General features: G+C 37.5%; 1 protein-coding gene across 7 annotated transcripts in view; it reads left to right on the top strand.

The window, feature by feature from the left end:
• The first annotated feature begins 12,414 nt into the window (after positions 1–12,414).
• Positions 12,415–20,291, top strand: part of POC5 (POC5 centriolar protein) — a 36,890-nt gene continuing 29,013 nt past the window's right edge. For 2 of the 7 annotated variants that reach the window (XM_079145212.1, XM_079145211.1), the window contains exons 1-2: positions 12,420–12,603; positions 16,657–16,752. In XM_079145212.1, the coding sequence (XP_079001338.1) occupies positions 16,669–16,752 (84 nt within the window). In that variant the 5' untranslated portion in view covers positions 12,420–12,603; positions 16,657–16,668. Of the gene's footprint in view, positions 12,604–16,656; positions 16,753–20,291 lie in introns of those variants that run through there. The other 5 variants (XM_079145215.1, XM_079145214.1, XM_079145213.1 and 2 more) reach the window with 5 other exon arrangements.

The following is a 20,291-nucleotide window of genomic DNA, read 5'->3' as shown; positions in this document are numbered from 1 at the left end:
TGGGGATTGAACCCAGTGCTTCACACGTGTTAGGCAAGTGCTCTACCACTGAGCCACAACCCCAGGCCCCAGCCCTTTATATTTCAGTTGAGACAGCATCTCAAGAAGTGGCTGCATTGATCAGTTTTTCATCGCTGTGACAAATACCTGAGAAAATCAATTTATAGAAGAAAAGATTTCTTTTGTCTGACAGTTGCATATGTTTCATGGTTGACTTGTTTCTTTGCTTTGGGCCTGAGATGAGGCAACACATCATGGTGGAAAGGCATGTTGGGGAAATTTTCACCTCGTGGCAGCCAGGAAGTGGAGAGTAGAGAGAGGAAGAGGACAGGGACAAAATATATTCTTCCAGGGGATATCTCTGGTGACTACCTCCTCAAGTTTCCATGACCTCTCAGTAATGTTATCAGAAGATGGCAGACTAGAGGGTGACTGTATTCCATGTTGCTCCATGACTCAGGATTCAAGAAGAAGAAATTTTTTTTTTTTTTTTTGCCTCCTTCTTTTTTTTTTTTTTTTTTTTTTTTTTATTATACACAAATGGGATACATGTTGTTTCTCTGTTTGTACATGGCGTAAAGGCATACCATTTGTGTAATCATAAATTTACATAGAGTAATGTTGTTTGATTCATTCTGTTATTTTTTCCCTTCCCCCCACCCCTCCCACTCCTCTTTACCCTCTATACAGTCCTTCCTTCCTCCATACTTGCCCCCCTCCCTAACCCTAACTCTAACCCTAACACTAACCCTTCCCTCCCCCCCATTATGTGTCATCCTCCACTTATTAGCGATATCATTCGTCCTTTGGCTTTTTGAGATTGGCTTATCTCACTTAGCATGATATTCTCCAATTTCATCCATTTGCCTGCAAATGCCATAATTTTATCATTCTTTATGGCTGAGTAATATTCCATTGTATATATATACCACAGTTTCTTTATCCACTCATCAATTGAAGGACATCTAGGTTGGTTCCACAGTCTGGCTATTGTGAATTGAGCAGCTATGAACATTGATGTGGCTGTATCTCTGTAGTATGCTGATTTTAAGTCTTTTGGGTATAGGCCAAGGAGTGGGATAGCTGGGTCAAATGGAGGGTCCATTCCAAGTTTTCTAAGGAATCTCCACACTGCTTTCCAGAGTGGCTGCACTAATTTGCAGCCCCACCAGCAGTGTATGAGTGTACCTTTCTCCCCACATCCTCGCCAACACCTGTTGTTGCTCGTATTCTTGATAATCGCCATTCTCATTGGGGTGAGATGGAATCTTAGGGTGGTTTTGATTTGCATTTCTCTTATTACTAGAGATGTTGAACATTTTTCCATATGTTTGTTGATTGCCTGTAGATCTTCTTCTGTGAAGTGTCTATTCATTTCCTTAGCCCATTTGTTGACTGGATTATTTGAATTCTTGGAGTAGAGTTTTTTGAGTTCTTTATAGATTCTGGAGATTAGTGCTCTATCTGAAGTATGATTGGCAAAGATATTCTCCCACTCTGTAGGCTCTTTCTTCACATTGCTGATAGTTTCCTTTGCTGAGAGAAAGCTTTTTAGTTTGAATCTATCCCAGTGGTTGATTCTAGCTTTTATTTCTTGTGCTATGGGAGTCCTGTTAAGGAAGTCTGGTCCTAGTCCAACAAGGTGAAGATTTGGACCTACTTTTTCTTCTATAATCTGCAGGGTCTCTGGTCTGATTCCGAGGTCCTTAATCCATTTTGAGTTTAGTTTCGTGCATGGTGAGAGATATGGGTTTAGTTTCATTCTGTTGCATATGGATTTCCAATTCTCCCAGCACCATTTGTTGAAGAGGCTATCTTTTCTCCATTGCATATTTTTGGCACCTTTGTCTAGTATGAGAAAATTGTATTTATTTGGGTTTGTGTCCGTGTCCTCTATTCTGTACCATTGATCTACCTTTCTATTTTGGTACCAATACCATGCCGTTTTTGTTACTATTGCTTTGTAGTAGAGTTGAAGATCTGGTATTGCAATACCCCCTGTTTCACTCTTCCTGCTAAGGATTGCTTTAGCTATTCTGGGTTTCTTATTCTTCCAGATGAATTTCATAATTGCTTGCTCTATTTCTGTAAGGTACTTCATTGGGAATTTAATTGGAATTGCATTGAATTTGTATAGCACTTTAGGTAGTATGGCCATTTTGACAATATTAATTCTTCCTATCCAAGAACATGGAAGATCTTTCCATGTTCTAAGGTGTTCTTTAATTTCTTTCTTTAGTGTTGTATAGTTCTCATTGTAGAGGTCTTTCACCTCTTTTGTGAGATTGATTCCCAAGTATTTTATTTTTTTCGAGGCTATTGTGAATGGGGTAGTTTTCCTAATTTCTCTTTCTGAAGATTCATAAGAAGAAATATTGAGAGAGCCAGGGTCAGTGCAGAGTCACCAGGTGAGATTTCCCTGCCAGGGAGGTAGGCCCAGAGAGCCCGGACCAGTGCAGAACTGCTGGGCGAGACTTCCCTGCCAGGGAGGTAGGACCGGAGAGCCAGGTCCAGAACAGCCGGGCCCCAGCCTGCAGTCTAGTGCCCCTGTAGTTGACCATCTGTCAATACGTGGAGGCACCTTGCCCACTAGCAGGGAATATACCCCACCTGGAGGCCACCATCCCTAGAAGGGCAGATTCCTTTTGGGGTCACTGTATTATCAAGTTCCTCCAAGACTTCAGGCTACTGAAGACTAGGAGGTGAGTTATTGGAAACCTGCAGGGACACTATAAGTCAATGGCAGGGGAAACTGCAGTACTTCAGATTTGTACTCTAGAGGGGAAGATACCTGAGCAATATGAGAAAACAAGGGAAGAAAGTGTCCCAAACAAACCTAGATGCTACATCAATAAAATCCAATGACAGCATGGCAGAAGAAATGTGTGAAAGGGAGGTCAAAATGTACATAATTAAAATGATCAGAGAAGCAAACGATGAGATAAGAGAGCAAATGCAGGCACTGAATGATTGCACCAATCAACAGTTAAAAGAGCAAATGCGGGAAGCAAAAGATCATTCAATAAAGAGTTAGAGATTCTGAAAAAAAAATTCTTGAAATGAAGGAAACAATAAACCAAATTAAAGACTCCATAAAAAGCATATCCAATAGGATAGAACACCTGGAAGACAGAAACTCAGACATTGAAGACAAAATATTTAATCTTGAACACAAAGTTCAACAAACAGAGAAGATGGTAAGAAATCATGAACAGAATCTACAAGAATTATGGGATATCATGAAAAGGCCAAATTTAAGAATTATTGGGATTGAGGAAGGCACAGAGAAATAAACCAAAGGAATGAACAATCTATTCAATGAAATAATATCAGAAAATTTCCCACATCTGAAGAATGAAATGGAATATCAAGTACAAGAGGCTTACAGGACTCCAAATATACAAAATTATAATATACCCACACAGAGGCACATTATTATGAAAATACCTAACATACAAAATAAAGACAGAATTTTAAAGGCTGCGAGAGAAAAAATCAAATTACATTCGGGGAAAACCAATATGGATATCAGCAGATTTTTCAACCCAGACCCTAAAAGCTAGAAGGACCTAGAACAACATTTTTCAAGCTCTGAAAGAACATGGATGCCAACCAAGAATCTTATACCCAGCAAAAATTACCTTCAGATTTGATGATGAAATAAAATCCTTCCATGATAAACAAAAGATAAAAGAATTTATAAAAAGCCTGCACTACAGAACATTCTCAGCTAAATATTTCATGAGGAAGAGATGAAATACAACGATGTAAATCAGCAACGGGAGGAACTACCCTAAAGGAATAGCCAAATAAAGGAGAAACCAAGTCGTGTCAAAAAAAAAAAAAAAATGAGCCAAATGACCGGGAATACAAATCATATCTCAATAATAACCCTGAATGTTAATGGCCTGAACTCATCAATTAAAAGACATAGACTGGCAGATTGGACTAAAAAGAAAGATCCAACAATATGCTGCCTGCAAGAGACTCATCTCATAGAAAGAGATACCCACAGACTAAAAGTGAAATGATGGGAAAAAAATATACCATGCACATGGACTCAGCAAAAAAGTCGGAGTATCCATAATCATATCAGAAAATGTGGACTTCAAGTCAAAGTTAGTCAGAAGGGATAAAGAAGGACATTTCATACTGCTTAAGGGAAGCATAAATCAGCAAGACATAACAATCATAAATTTTTATGCCTCAAAAAATGACTCATCCATGTACATCAAACAAATCCTTCTCAATGCCAGGAACCAAACAGACCACAACACAATAATACTAGGTGACTTTAACACACCTCTCTCACCACTGGACAGATCTTCCAAACAAAAACTGAACAAAGAAACCATAGATCTCAATAACACAACCAATAATTCAGACTTAATGAATATTTATAGAATATACCATCCAACAAAAAGCGAATACACTTTCTTCTCAGCAGCACATGGATCCTTCTCTAAAACAGACCATATGTTATGCCACAAAGCTACTCTTAGCAAATATGAAAAGACAAAGATACTACCTTGTATTCTATCAGATCATAATGAAATTAAAAATCAATGACAAAAAAAAAAAAACAGAAACTACTCCAACACCTGGAGATTAAATAATATGTTATTGAATGATGCATGGATAACAGAAGACATCAGGGGGGAAATAAAATTCTTAGTGGTAAACTAGAACAAAGATACATCACATCAAAATTGCTGTGACACTATTAAAGCAGTACTAAGAGGAAAATTCATTTCATGGAACACATTCAATAAAAGAATAAAAGTCAACAAATAAATGGCCTAACACTACAGCTCAAAACCCTAGAAAAAGAAGAACAGATGAACACCAAAAGTAAGAGAAGACAGGACATTGTTAAAATCAGAGTTGAAAATCAATGAAATTGAAACAAAAGAAACAATTGACAAAATAGAAAGTTGGTTCTTTGAAAAAAATAAACAAAATTGATAAACCCTTAGTCACACTAACAAAAAGGAGAGAGAAAATTCAAATTACTAAAATTCAGGATGAAAAAGGAAATATGACAACAGATACTATTGAGTACATAACATAATCAGAAGCTATTTTGAAAATCTATACTCCAACAAAATAGAAAATCTCAAAGACATCAACAGGTTTCTAGAGACATATGATCCACCCAAATTGAATCAGGAGGACATACACAATTTAAATAGATCAATTTCAAGCAATGTAACAGAAGAAGTCATCAAAAGCCTACCAACAAAGAAAAGTCTGGGACCAGATGGATTCTCAGCCGAATTCTACAAGACCTTCAAAGAAGAGCTCATTCCAATAATCCTCAAAGTATTCCATGAAATAGAAGAGGAGGAAACCCTTCCTCAATCTATGAAGGTATCACCTGATACCAAAACCAGAGACACATTGAGGAAAGAAAATTTCAGACCAATATTCCTAATGAACATAGATGCAAAAATTCTCAACAAAGTTTTAGCAAATTGCATACAAAAACATGTTAAAAAGATAGTGGACCATGATCAAGTGGATTTTATCCCAGGGATACAAAGTTGGTTCAACATTCGGAAATCAATAAATGTCGTTCACCATATCAACAGACTTAAAGTCAAGAATCACATGATTATTGTGATAGATGCAAAAAAAGCATTTGATAAAATACAGCCTCCCTTCATGCTCAAAACACTAGAAAAAATAGGGATAGTAGGAACATTCCTTAACATTGTAAAGGCCATTTATGCTAAGCCCATGGCCAATATCAGTCTAAATGGTGAAAAACTGAAAGCATTCCCCCTAAAAACTGGGACAAGGCAGGGATGCCCTCTTTCACCACTTCTATTCAACATCATCTTTGAAACTCTAGCCAGTGCAATTAGACAGACCAAAGAAATTAAAGGGATACAAACAGAAAAAGAAGAACTCAAACTATCCCTATTTGCTGATGACATATTTATATATTTAGAGGAGCTGAAATATTCCACCAGAAAACTTCTAGAACTCAAATATGAATTCAATAAAGTAGCAGGATATAAAATCAATGCTCATAAATCTAATGCATTTTTATTCATAAGTGATGAATCCTCTGAAAGAGAATTTAGGCAAACTACCCCATTCACATTAGCCTCGAAAAAAATAAAATACCTGGGAATCGATCTAACAAAAAAAGGTGAAAGACCTCTACAATGAGAACTACAGAACACTAAAGAAAGAAATTAAAGAAACTCTTAGAAATGGAATAATATCTGATGCTTTTGGATAGGCAGAATTAATATTGTCAAAATGGCCATACTACCAAAAGTGCTATACAGATTGAATTCAATTCCAGTTAAAATCCCAATGACATACCTCATAGAAATAGAGCAAGCAATCATGAAATTCATTTGGAAAAATAAGAGATCCAGAATAGCTAAAGCAATCCTTAGCAGAAAGAGTGAAGCAGGGGTATCACAATACCAGAACTTCAACTATACTACAGAGCAATAGTAACAAAAGCAACATGGTATTGGCACCAAAACAGACAGATAGATCAATGGTACAGAATAGAGGACACAGCACAAACCTAAATAAATACAGTTTCCTCATACTAGACAAAGGTGCAAAAAACATACAATGGAGAAAAGATAGCCTGTTCAACAAATGGTGCTGGGAAAACTGGAAATCCATATGCAGCAGAATGAAACTAAACCCCTATCTCTTACCCTGCACAAAACTCAACTCAAAATGGATCAATGACCTTGGAATAAAAGCAGGAACCAATAATTGGGACAGATTCAAACTAAAAAGCTTTTTCTCAGCAAAGGAAACTATCAGCAATGTGAAGAGAGAGCCTACAGAGTGGGAGAAAATCTTTGCCACACATACTTCAGATAGAGCACTAATCTCCAGAATCTATAAAGAACTCAAAAAACTTTACAACAAGAATACAAATAACCCAATCAACAAATGGGCTAAGGAAATGAGCAGGCACTTCACAGAAGATCTACAAGCAATCAACAGATATATGAAAAATGTTTAACATCTTTAGTACAAGAGAAACACAAATCAAAACTACCCTAAGATTCCATCTCACCCTAATTAGAATGGCGATTATCAAGAATACCAGCAACAATAGGTGTTGGCGAGGATGTGGGGGAAAAGGTACACTCATACATTGCTGGTGGAGTTGCAAATTAGTGCAGCCATTGTGGAAAGCAGTGTGGAGATTCCTTAGAAAACTTGGAATGGAACCACCATTTGACCCAGCTATTCCACTCACTGGCCTATACCCAAAGGACTTAAAATTAGCATACTACAGTGATGCAGCCACATCAGTGTTCATAGCTGCTCAGTTCACAATAGCCAGATTGTGGAACCAACCTAGATGTCCTTCTATTAATGAATGGATAAAGAAACTGTGGTATATATACACAATGTAATGTTATTCAGCCATAAAAAAGAAGAAAATTATGGCATCTGCAGGCAAATAGATGAAGTTAGAGAATATCATGCTAAATGAGATAAGCCAATCGCAAAAAGACAAAAGATGAATGATCTCTCTGATAAGCGGATGATGATACATAATGGGGGGTGGGAGGGAGGCAAGAATGGAGGAAGGATGGATTGTAGAGAGGAAAAAGAGGGGTGGAAGGGGTAGGGTGAAGGAAAAATAACAGATTGAGACAAACCTTATTACCCTATGTACATGTATGATCACACAAATGGTATGACTCTACTTCATGTACAACCAGAGAAATAAGTTGTACCCCATTTGTTTACAATGAATCAAAATAAATAAAGTATTTAAAAAATAATTCAGCTATGAACCCATCAATGTATTAATCCACTGATTAAGTCAGAGCCATCATGATCCAATTACTTCCCAAGAACCCCACCTCTGAACACTGCTGCATTGGAGAACAAGCCTTTAACTTATGAGCCTTTGAGGAGCACTCCAGAACAGTTATCCCACACTCGGTTTATACTCAAAGGACCTAAAATCAGCAAACTACAGTAACACAGCCACCTCAATGTTTATAGCAACTCAGTTCACAATAGCTAGATTATGGAACCAACCTAGATGCCCTTCAACAGATGAATGGATAAAGAAACTGTGGTATATATACACAATGGAATATTATTCAGTCATAAAGAAGAACAATATTATGGCATTTGCAAATAAGTGGATGGAATTGGAGTTATCATGCTAAGTGAAATAAGGCAAGCCCAAAAAACCAAAGGCCGAATGTTTTCCCCTGATAAGTGGAGAATAATATATAATGGGGGTGGGGAAGTGGGGAATGAGAGAAGAATGGGGGAACTTTAGAATATGTAGAAGGAAATGAGAGGGAGGGAGTATGAAAAATGGTGGAATGAGACAGACATCATTACCCAATGTACATGTATGATTACACGAATGGTATGAATCTACATTGTGTAAAACTATAGAAACGAAATGATGTACCCCATTTGTGTACAATGAATCAAAATGCAGTCTGTAAAAAATTAAAAGCTAAATTAAAAAAAAATTACATAAAAAAAATAGTTGTTCAAGCTGGCCTCAAACTTGGAATCTTCCTGCCTCAGTCTTTTGAGCAGCTAGAATTATAGGCATGCAGCACTGCACCCAGCAATTGGTTAGTTTTTTTAAAAAAATTTCCGAATGCTTTTACACACATTGCTTCCCAACAATTTTATATACCTATCTATACAGATGTACATGTGGTATTAGTTAAAGGGAACAGATTGACCCCGAAACATAATGATAGGGGGTGGGGGGATGGGAAACAAAATTTGTCTGTTTTCTTGTTTACAGAACTAGCAGAGGAGTTCTATTCCATGTGGTCATTCAGCCCAACAGTGAGAAAGGAGAATAAGGCTTGAAGAAAGCACACCCAATGTCTCAAATCCCAGTTCAGGCAGTGACACACTTCACTTCTACTTGCATTAATCCATGGTCTCACTTATCTGAAAGTCAGGGTGGAAAATGTTGTCCAGTTAGGCAGGCATACACCCACCTTTGGTTATTTTAATATGAACTAGATATAAATTAATAGATTGATTTAGGTTCCAGTTTAGGTTTAGATTTAAATTTATATATGTTCTATTATTTTCTTAACACTGAAGAGATAAAACTTTATACTTATAAAGATTATGCAATTTTCCCAGTTTTGCACCTAGTAAGTGGTAAATTGAGGGACTCCAACATACACCTTCTGCTATTTGGTGGGGTTCGGCTTACAAGAGCTTTGAATGCCTGCAGTAATATGGGAAACTTGAGAAACAAGTGACACAATCCAATCCAGTGACATTTTAAGAAGATAATTTATGAGCAGTATAAAGAGTGTAATGTAGAAAGAGGAAATAAAGGCATGCAATCAAGAAACACCAAGCCAAATTCAACAAAGGCTTAACCAAAAAGAGTGGGGATCAAAAGAAGAAAGACACTAGAGCAAATCTGCAGTAGTCAAGCTGCTGGTTTTCCTGCCACTTTCCAGCACCTTCTTCTCAGTCTTCGCTGATTCTTTCATTTGCTACCAAATCTCTAAACACTAGAGAACATCAGGGTTCAGTTATGAATCCTCTTCTATACCCACTTTACTTCATTCGCCCACACTTTCTCACCTAGTTCTTCAGCTCTAAATAGTACCTTTATCAGTTCTATATTGCTATAATAAGTCCACATAACAAACCACCCTAAACACAGCGGCTTTAAACAAACACTCATTTAGGTTGTGACTCTGCAGGTTTACTGAGTGGTCCTGCTGGTCTTGATTGGACACACACCACTCTGGATATCAAGTGGCTACAGGGTGATCAGATGGTTTTAGTTGTGATGAATGGGACAACTGGCTGTACTATGTGTCTTTCTTCATTCCGAAGGTTAGTCGCCACATGCATTCATGGTTATAACTGAGGGCAAGAGCAAGCCGAGGCAATCACACAAACATTTTAAAAGTTTCTGCTTGCATTGTGTTAGTTAGCACTCTCCAGATCATTAGTGGGAAAACCGCAAAGTTACAAGGCAAAGGACATAGACACAGGAAAAATTGGAGCCATTTTTGTAATTCTCCACAGTATCTATGTGCAAAAGCTTTGAAGTTTATATTCTTAGGCCCTGAACTATCTTCTGAGTTCTATGTCCAGTGGACAAATAGACAATTCATTTGAATATCTCCCAGGCATTTCCTCTGTCAGGCATATTTTAAATTAAATTTTGACCTTCCACTTTCAAAACCTGCTCCTCTTCCAGTGTATGATAATGCTGTATGATACTCTGATAATGCTGTATGATATCAACACTGTATGATAATGCCATCCAGCCAGTTGCTCAAGCCTGAAACCGGTAACTAGGGCTCCTTGACACTTTTATCTCTTTCTTCTCAGATAGTCCATCAAGTCCCGTCAACACTACCTCCAAAATTATCTCATATCTGTTTGTTCTCCATTTCCCTTGCAATTCCTCTAGTCCATATTGTTTTCATCTCTCCTTTGAACATCTAAAAACATCCCATTGAACTTGAAATAAAATCTCATACCCTTAACAAGTCCTGCACAGTTGGTCCTCTACCTCCACATATAGGCCCCTCCTCTGCCACTTTCTTCTCATCCACTAAGCTCGAATCTAACTGGCTTTTGTTCCTTGGTCAGATACACTCTCTTACCTCAAAACTTTGGCTATGCAGTTCCCAACAGTACATATAGAGTGATAAGCATATGGACTCCAGATCTGCTCTTGTAACTGTGTGATCCTAGGCAACCTACATAACCTCTTTGTGTCTAGTTTCTGTATCTGTAAAATGAGGATAGAAATAGCACCTATGTCACGGAGATATTCTAAGAACTGAGTTGATGAGTACCACAGTATAGTTTCCTGAACATACTAAGCACTATATGTGTTTATGAGATAAAATAAGTTCTTGACTGGATAACTTCTACTCAGTTATGTCTTTATTTCTCCTTATTTGAGAAAAAATTTGTAATTATTTATTCTTTATTCTTGTTTATTTATATCTGGTTTTTACAAGTAGACTCTAAATTCTATGTGGGCAAACCATATCTGCTTTGCTGACCACTGTATCCCTACATCAACAAAATGCTTCACACATGATGGTTGCTAAATATTTGTTGGATGAATAATTACAAAGAGTTCAAGCTGGCAATTAAATTATTGTGGGTTTGTTGGGTTTAAATTCTCTATTTCTAGGAACCTTTGGGAAAGAATCAGTTCTAAATTTGATCTCTTTCTTTCTGTAGCTTCAGACAAGAACGGGTTTGGCTTACCCAATGCTTTTTTGCGGAAGTCTTCCTCTAAAAGGGAGATAAGGAACAGAAACTTGGAGCCTATAGCAGGATGGCACATGAATAGTAAATGATAACAATTACAGTGAATGGGGTCCACCAAATGAAAATCAAATTAAAAAGCAGATATTAGGATGAGGTATGATTTTTATCCATTAATAGCAATCTGTCTTTTATAATAAGTATGGGGAAAAGAGAAAACAAACATCATTTATGCCAAAGAAATTTCTGGTGGATCTTCTTACCTCATGGTCGAATAAGTAGACGTCTAAGTCTACCGACAGGAAATAAGTGAGACCCAGATTATTACACTTTTTATTATTATCTACAGAAGAAATCTCATCTTCCAGGTAACAAAAGGAGGTAAATTCACCAAGATTATCTTCTTTTTTCTTCAGATTGGAGTACCCCAGGGCTGGACCCCTTACCACCTGGTTCTTATGTACTAGCAATATCTATTGCCAGTACAAGCTGAAAGACTAATTTTTTGTCTATGTGACTGGTGCTTAAAATATATTAGCTCGTTTAATCTCCCTACTACCCTTTTATGTGGATAGAAATTATCCAAGGTGACAGTAAGTAAGAGGTAGAGCCAGATTGCGATCTGACTGTAAAGCTCAATACTCCGCTAAAGTGCCTGCCTTTGCCTTTAGGTCAGAAATTTCTTAGAGCATAATCCGCACACCTCTGCATCAGAATTAATGGCAGTGTTTGTTAAACATTCAAATTCCCTGTCCTTATCCAAGACTCGAGGCATGGGTTCCGGATTTGTACTTCCTCAGGTGATTCTGTTGTAAGGTAGCTGTGGGCCCAGAGGATTCTTACGCAGACTCAACCATGAGGACTCAGCCTCGGCGGCCGGCGTTGCTGACAGCCAGTGGTAACTGTCCGGACAGACATCGGCAGCCTCCAACCAAACCAAACCTGTCCGGGGAGCCACCGCTTCTGCAGAAGGGCACTGAGCACGCGCCACACTCAGCCCAGGGCGCCAGGCGGGGCTCCCTAGGACCCCGCCCCCAGGAACCAGTCCGAACCAAGGGGCGGAGCTCTCTTCAATCTCCTAATTCCGGTTTCTCCCGTTGCAGCCCAAAGCCCCGCCCCCGACCCGCGGACCAATCAAGCCTCAGATTGCTGAGTCTGGAGGCCAATGCACAGGGCTGTCTTTAATTCCTCCGTGCAGTTTGAAACTGTCAGGTTGGTACTAAGGTAGCAGCTGGGCTTGCTGTGGTTTCAGCGGCGACGCAGCGAGGAAACCAGAGGGCGGCATCGAGATCTGGTGGAGCGCCCAGGCAGTGGGGTAGTGGCGCCCCGGCGGGCCCCGCATCGCTGGCCGAGGTATGGAGGGGAATTTAAAGTTCATCGACCCGGGAGACCCTGAGGGCCTTTTCCCCAGGAGCGGATTCAGCGGTTGTGCCTCAGGGTCCAGACATTTTTCCCTCCGAGTTGTCCGAGAAGAAAGGATAGGAGGGAGGGATGCTAAAGTGAACCAGTTACTGTCGTCGTAGATTCTGATCATTTAAAAAGCAGGGGGGAAATAACCACGTATAACGCTTTATTGTTTTAAATACTGAAACAGGACTAGATTGGAAGGTGATGGAAGAAAGCTTATATCCCTTTACTTACTTGCGACTGTTTTTTCCCTCTCCTTCTAGTCTCTGACCTGAAGACGGGCTAGCACTCTCCCCCCTCCTTGCAGCAGCTAGGACCAGTGAAGGGCACTGGGATCGTAACCTTGCTGCCAGTTTGCACGTTAGCTCTTTTTTCCTCTGCAGAATTTGAGGTTACATTTGAATTCCCGGATCCCTCCTTCCCTGTCAGCTGGGTAATTACCAGGACATTTTATCTGTGGAACTGAGAACCATTTAAAACTTTTTTCTTGTGGATTCTGATACCTTATGTTAAGGAATACTGAAAATGTAGTGAAATAATGTACATTTGCCACCCGTTAAAGCAAGTTTAATTTTTCAGCTTTGTTTCTGAACCTAGAAACAGTACGAAAAATGCTACTGGTTGTAGGATTTTGAATTAATTGTCACACCTTGTTAGCATAAAGCAGGGTAGCTGGCAAACAGCAAATTTCCAAAAGAGTAATCATTACTTTTTGTCGTCCAGTATCTATATTTAAGAAACAGTGTTTGAGATTTGTCCATACTTACCAGCTTATTCATTTTTTAACTGATTGGTATCACTTCAACTCCCTCCCCTTACTTACAGGATCTGCAAACAAATCCTAAAGGAAAATGTGAATGACAATATAAAAGAACCAGCTTACCACAGTGGAAGTATTAAAGTCAGTAAAGCAGCCATTCCTTGCTGCAGATATGTGTTCATTTGTTCCTCTCTAATTGGCTTAACTAAAGACAGTCATGCTGAGTTTTGGTTTACTTACCATGCATATACTCAGTAATGCAGATTAAAACTGAAGTTTTCTTTCCACAATCTAGTTGCAGCCTATGTTTCCATTCTCATATTGCACTTTTTTCTGTATCTGCCCTTTCTAGTTCATTGTCCTTGTCTCTCATGTGTTTTTCATCCCTCTGATAGAGACCTATTCCAGTTCCCACGGAAATTGTTCAAGCAAACGTCCTAGCAACTATTTGATTACTAAATTCAGGGCAGTGCTCATTTTTCTTTGGCATGTGACTGACTCATCCCTTCTGGAAGTCTTTGTGATGCTGCTCCCATAGTTCTGCTCTTCTGACTTCCTTTTCAGATTTCATTGCTGACTCTTCTTTTCCACTTTAAATATTAGCAGCTATGACTTAAACCCTCTTCTTGCTTGCAGCAGTGGTCCTTAACTTTATTAGGGTTATGATCCCCTCTGAACACATACATACTGGAAGCTTATTTTTTAGAGAAATGCACATGTGCATTTATGCTAAAAATGCAACTCAAATATATGATCCTCAGCATAAAGAATTTTCTCACTCCTTGTAATAGATCTTCTCATCCATTCCCATTTTTTGGCAGACCCCATTATGCTAATGATTCCTCAAACTGGATTTCCAACCTATACTTCCATTACAGAACTCCCATATTGCTTCACTTTACATTCATAGTACTTTACATTCACATTTTAGTAATCATAAATGGCAGTCTTTGGAGTTTTGTACTGTATAACCTGTGAAGCCATACACAATTGTCCCTCAATTTTAGTATGATGGATTGACTCCAAGAACTGCCCCCACAACACACACAGAGACAACTAAATCTGTAGATGCCCAAGTCTCTTATGTAAAATAGCATTGCAGGGCTGGGGTTGTGGCTTAGTGGTAGAGCACTTGCCTAGCATGTGTGAGACACTGGTTTTGATTCTCAGCACCACATATAAATAAATAAAGGTCTGTGGACAACTAAAAAAAAATTTTTTAAATAGCATTGCATTTGCACATAACTTATGAATATCCTTCTGCATGGTTTAAATCATCCCCAGATTACTTAGAATGCTTAACACAATGTAAACCCTAGTTAAATAGTTGCCATGTTATATTTTTTAGGGAATAATAACAAGAAAAAAGTCTGTACACTGGGCGTGGTGGCACATGTCTGTAATCCCAGTGACTTGGGAGGCTGAGGCAGGAGGAGAGCAAATTCAAAGCCAGCCTCAGAAACTTAGTGAGGGGCTGGGGAGATAGCTCAGTTGGTAGAGTGCTTGTCTTGCCAGCACAAGGCCCTGGGTTCAATCCCCAGCACCAAAAAAAAAAAAAAAGCAAAGAAACTTAGTGAGGCCCTAAGCAACTTAGTAAGACCCTGACTCAAAATAAAAAAGGGTTGGGGATGTGGCTGTTGTTGATCACTCCTGGGTTCAATCCCTGGAACTTAAAAAAAAAAAAAAAAAAAAAAAAAAAAGAGGAAGAGAAAAGTCTGTACTTACATTCAGTACATATGCAATTTTAAAAAAATACTTTGGACCCTTGGTTAGTTAAATCCACATATGTGGAACCTATGGATGCAGAAGGCTGCACACCTGCAGCTTTATCCCAGTGCTTCAGAGGCAACTTGAAAGGAAGGAAATATTGATGGCTTCAAGGTTTCTGGCTTAGGTAACTAGATGGAATGATAGTGCTACTCACTAAGGTAGGGAATATAAGAAGATGAACAAATTGGGAGGAAGAACAACTAGTTTAATATCAGATATGCTGGGCAAGAAAAAATACTCAATTCCAACATAAGTGAGTTTATAGTATAGTCAAATGCATGAAAGGTCAAAGAAAAATGCTTCCAAAATATCCCCAGTAGGGCCTGTTTAATAACTTCTGTAGAATAAAGGCCTAACTTTTTAATATGACAAATCATGCTCTTCCATGATCTGATGGCTCCTTACCTTTTCATTTCATCCTTAGCCAAGCCCTATTTGTACCCTTTGCTTCAACCTTACCAAACTTCTTGTTGTCCTTGGTATTTGTGCCATGCCTCTTTATCTTTGCTGATGCCACTTTAGTGCCTAAGAGTATCCTTTTTATCTTTGATCCATCTCCCAGGATGAGACCTACTCATCTTTCAGTTCTCAATGCTTGGGCCATCTTTTCTATAAAAACTTTCCTTGGCTCCTTTCCCAATTCCTTACTCATATAATCCCACCTCATGAAAAATTACTTCCTCTGTCTCCCTACTTTGTACCTCTGTTATTTTAGGGTCTAACAGCAGGTTTTTCATCTCATTTATGTTATATAAATGTAAATATATAAATATTTGTGTACATATGTCTATAAGTGTATATATTTATGTTTACACGTGTATAGACTTGAATACGTATATGTGTGTGTGTGTGTGTGTCACACTCCACAGATGGTTTATAATACAAGGACTTCATTTCACAATTCCTCACCAATGTCTTAACATTAACTGGTGTTCAGATAGTTTAAATAATCACTATTTGTCTTTAAAGTACATTTATTTATTTGTTTTTTTAGAAATTTCAATGATTTTTCTGTATGTGTATTTGAATATGTTCTGTATAAGCTTGCTTTTCATAATATAATATTCCCAAAAGGTAAGTTTCCTCAGAAGGGAATTTATGCAAATTGTTCATTTTTTTGTTGGTTCAGTTTCTCACAGGAAATCACATAGTACTCAGGTTGTCACATAGTGCTCAAGAACAGTGATCACAATCTATTCTCAGTACACCCCACTGGGAATCTCTCTGAAGCATTTTTCTTTGATTTTGCATGTATTTGATTACATATAAATGTGTTGGAGTTGAGTGTTCTTTTCTTGCCCTGTGATTTTTGCCTATAAGTTCTCAATATAGTAAATGAATAGTTTTTTTTAAACACATAACATGAAGATTGTTTGTAGGTTAGAATACTGTTGTACTTATATATATTTAAACCATTTTAATTTAAATATCAAGGGAAAATACTAAAATTAGCTTCTATCATTTTATAGTATTTTTGCAGAATGTCATCAGATGAGGACAAATCCTCACTTCCAGTTGTACAAAATGACTCTGATCCAGGCAGTTCTGTCTCTACAGACCTTCAGGTAAGAAGATATGTCATGACTTATTTTATTTTAAACAAGTGATAATTTATGGGAAAAGCAGGCGGACATTTTTCATTCATTTCATTTACTTTGGAGTGTCTCAGATTGCAATATCAAACTTTAGCAATTACACTTTACAGATTTTTGGAAGTTACTTCACATTTGCTTTAACTTCAGAAAAAATAGTCATGAACTCATCAAACATGTTTTTATACAAAGAATTCAGCTAACACAGTGAAAAAAAAAATGTTTTCTGAATCTTCTCATTTACTACCTGTTATATAGCTTTCACTTTTAATGCAAGTTAATACAGTGTCCAAGCCATCTAAAGTTCTGGAGCCCGAGAGTCCCTTGTGTTCTACTTGTTCAGGTTCTAATCCTTGTTGCCACAACATTCAGCACAGTCTGCTGCCCAGGACCTGGACATTGACTGATAAATTGACTACAGAAGGTGTAGTGTTTACATGAAATATTTTTTATTTCTTTTATTTCTATTTCATCATCAAAAACACAGACTAAGATTACTATATATTTTAAATGAGAGGATATTGATCTGATATACTCTAAGTTTTAGTTCCATCACTTAAGAGTGGAAAAGCTACACATCGTGTTTATATATAAGTGTCATTGATTGTGTATGAGATAAACCAGAAAAATTATTTTATTGAACAAATGGGTTCTTTTTATTATATGAAATTATAAATATAAAAATGGAAAAGTACTGAAAAAAATCTGAACATTTTCTAGGATGAATTGGTCTAGAATTGTATATAGATATGTCATCTTGGCCTTCCCTTTTGATGGTACATTTCCCAGGTAGTGTGCTATCTTTTGAAGTAACAGTGTATTTTTGCACCCTTCATCTCTGCTTCATCCAAACTTCATTGAATAAAGAACTTATTAATTCATTTTTACTAAAATATGAATATCCTGTCAAGTCTTAAATTGCCATTTTTGTCTAGAGTCAAAGTTTTAAATCAAAAGAATAAATATTGGGGTTGAGGATGTTGCTCAGTGGTATAGCACCTTTGCCTAGCACGGCAAGGCCCTGGGTTTGATCCCCAGATCACAGTTGGTCATTCAATCTATGAATAAATCTTTAGAGTGTAATTTGAGAGAGGTAAAGGGAAGAGCCCCCTAGACCTACCAGAAGTCATTTTATATAATTGGTTACCTGCTTATAATGTCAGTCCAACTGAGAGTCTGTTTATTAGTAATCCTTAGCTACTGGTTGTTGATCCTCCTGGTGGACTAAAGTTGAAAGCCTGTGTATATTCCCTGTGATTTCAGTGTTATCGTTTTGGATTCTAGTACTAGAAACACTTTTAAATAAAATATTAAAAAAACTTAAAATGTCACAAAATAAATACTTTTACATATATAGTAAATATGTAAAATCAAACATCTAATACAAAAATCCCTCCCAAATTAATATTCCTCTTAAGGGATTTTTGGTCACCATCTATGTTATGTGATGGCTTCATAAAGCAGAAGATGGTAAATTCTGAGGCATGGGCAGTATCCATGGTGCTTATTTTATGGTGATAACTTCCCATAAGCATAACTCTGAACTGTGGGCAAGTTGCCCTAACTCAGGTGGTTAAAGTATGGTTTGAGCTATATTTCAAGGTCATATCAATGCAGCCATTGGAAGTTGGGGGTCAGCCAAAATTAAAAGCTTTAGTTCTTACTCTAGTGTTATTACTTACCTTGAGACAGGTTATCTTTAACAATTTAGAAAAGCAATGTTATTTATTTTAATCCTTAACTAAAAACACCCCATCTACATATATGAAACTCAAAAGTAGTTGTTTAAATAGTTTATTTTTCAAATCTTTCTTTAAAATAAGTCAGAATACTTATCATTGAATATTATTGATGTATACCCATTTATCTCCCCTTTGAGTCTTAGTGATTATTGTGAGAACTTTAAAATATGTATTTGGATTTTTTTTTCTTCTTCTTTTTTCTTTTTTTTTTTTTTTTTTTTTTTTTTTTTTCTTCTTCTTCTTACTTCTCTGTTCCAGGACAGAAGTCACACTAGGGAAGCCACAAATGAAAGCCACTGACTTCCACTTTCCCCTCCCTGCCTACTGGTTGTGGAGTAGTATTAAGCTAACCTACTGAGCAGAGCTGATTTGGCTAAATCTAATTGTAACTGCCACCAGAGGGAAGAGAGCCTAAAAAGATTATGGATCTCAAATATAAGATAGCATTCTTATTAGTCAACTTGGACTAAAAATACAATAGAGGGCTGGGGATGTGGCTTAATGGTAGAGAGCACTTGCCTGGCATATGTGAAGCCCTGGGTTGGATCCCTGGCACTGCAAAGAAAAAAAAAAAAAAATAGATAGGTAGATAGATAGATCTGGGGACTGAAACAACAGAAATTTATTTCCTCAGAGTTCTGGAGACAAAAGTGCCAACTCAAGGTCCAGCCAGTTCAGTTTCTGGTGAGGTCTCTCTTTTGGCTGTCTTCTCACTCTGTCCTCACATGAACTTTCTTCAGTGCAGTAGGTGAACATGAGGGAGAGAGCACAAGCTCTCTGGTATTTCTTCTCGTAAGAACATTAATCAGGGACCCATCCTGTGACTTATTTGACCTTAATTACTTCCATAGAGTTCCCATCTCCAAATACGACCACACTAGATTTTAGAGCTTCAGCACATGAACTTTGAAGGGACACATTCAGTCCCTAACATCCATACTTTTATATATTCTTAGCCAAAATCAAAAGGTTGTTTGAGAAATATAACAGGGGTTTGGTTTGGTTTGGTTTGGTTTGGTTTGGTTTGGTTTGGTTGTTTTGTTTTGTTTTGGGTTTTTTTTTGACTGCTTTAACAGAAACAAAATAAGAGTGTCTTGAATATCTTAGTTTGTTCTCCTGTAAATGTCTGAACTGGTGCATGGTCCTGAGATCGTCTGAGGACCTGTGTCTTCTCTTGTTGCTCTGCCATGCCCTATAGGGTATTGATTGTGTTTGCATTATGATTGTGTTTGCTGACTCACTAACATTCTTAGTCCATGGGAAGACAGGAACAGGAGCAATCAGTTTCCTTTTTAAGGAATTCACCTATAGCTGTACACATCATTTCCATTCAAATCCCAAAGACCAGGTCTCTTTACCATACCTAGCAGCAAGGAAGGCTGGGAAATGTAGCTGGGTGACCTTTTGCCCAAGTCAACCCCTGGGACTTTATTAACCTAAAAGGAATAAAGGGGAAATGGACCACTAGCAGTCTCTACCATAGGAATCAGTAAATACCTTATGTATAACCCCAACTTATCAAACTCTTTGGGAGTTTTATATTATTTTTATATTAATAACTAGAAAACATGTTTCAATAAGTATATTTTTTAAATTTAAGGGTATTTAAAGAATGATAGTTACTTTCATCAACATAAAAATTGAGTTGTATTTTGATATTCTAAATTATTTTTTTCTGTTAAGAACCTTCTGCCATAATGATAACCATAAACTAAAATACTGAATTTTATTTTCTGTCAGAAAATGTTAATTTAAAACTCAGAAAAGTCT

Source organism: Sciurus vulgaris, assembly GCF_902686455.1.
Source record: "Sciurus vulgaris genome assembly, chromosome: 6".
Lineage (NCBI taxonomy): Eukaryota > Metazoa > Chordata > Mammalia > Rodentia > Sciuridae > Sciurus > Sciurus vulgaris.
This window is presented reverse-complemented; position numbering and strand designations above follow the sequence as displayed.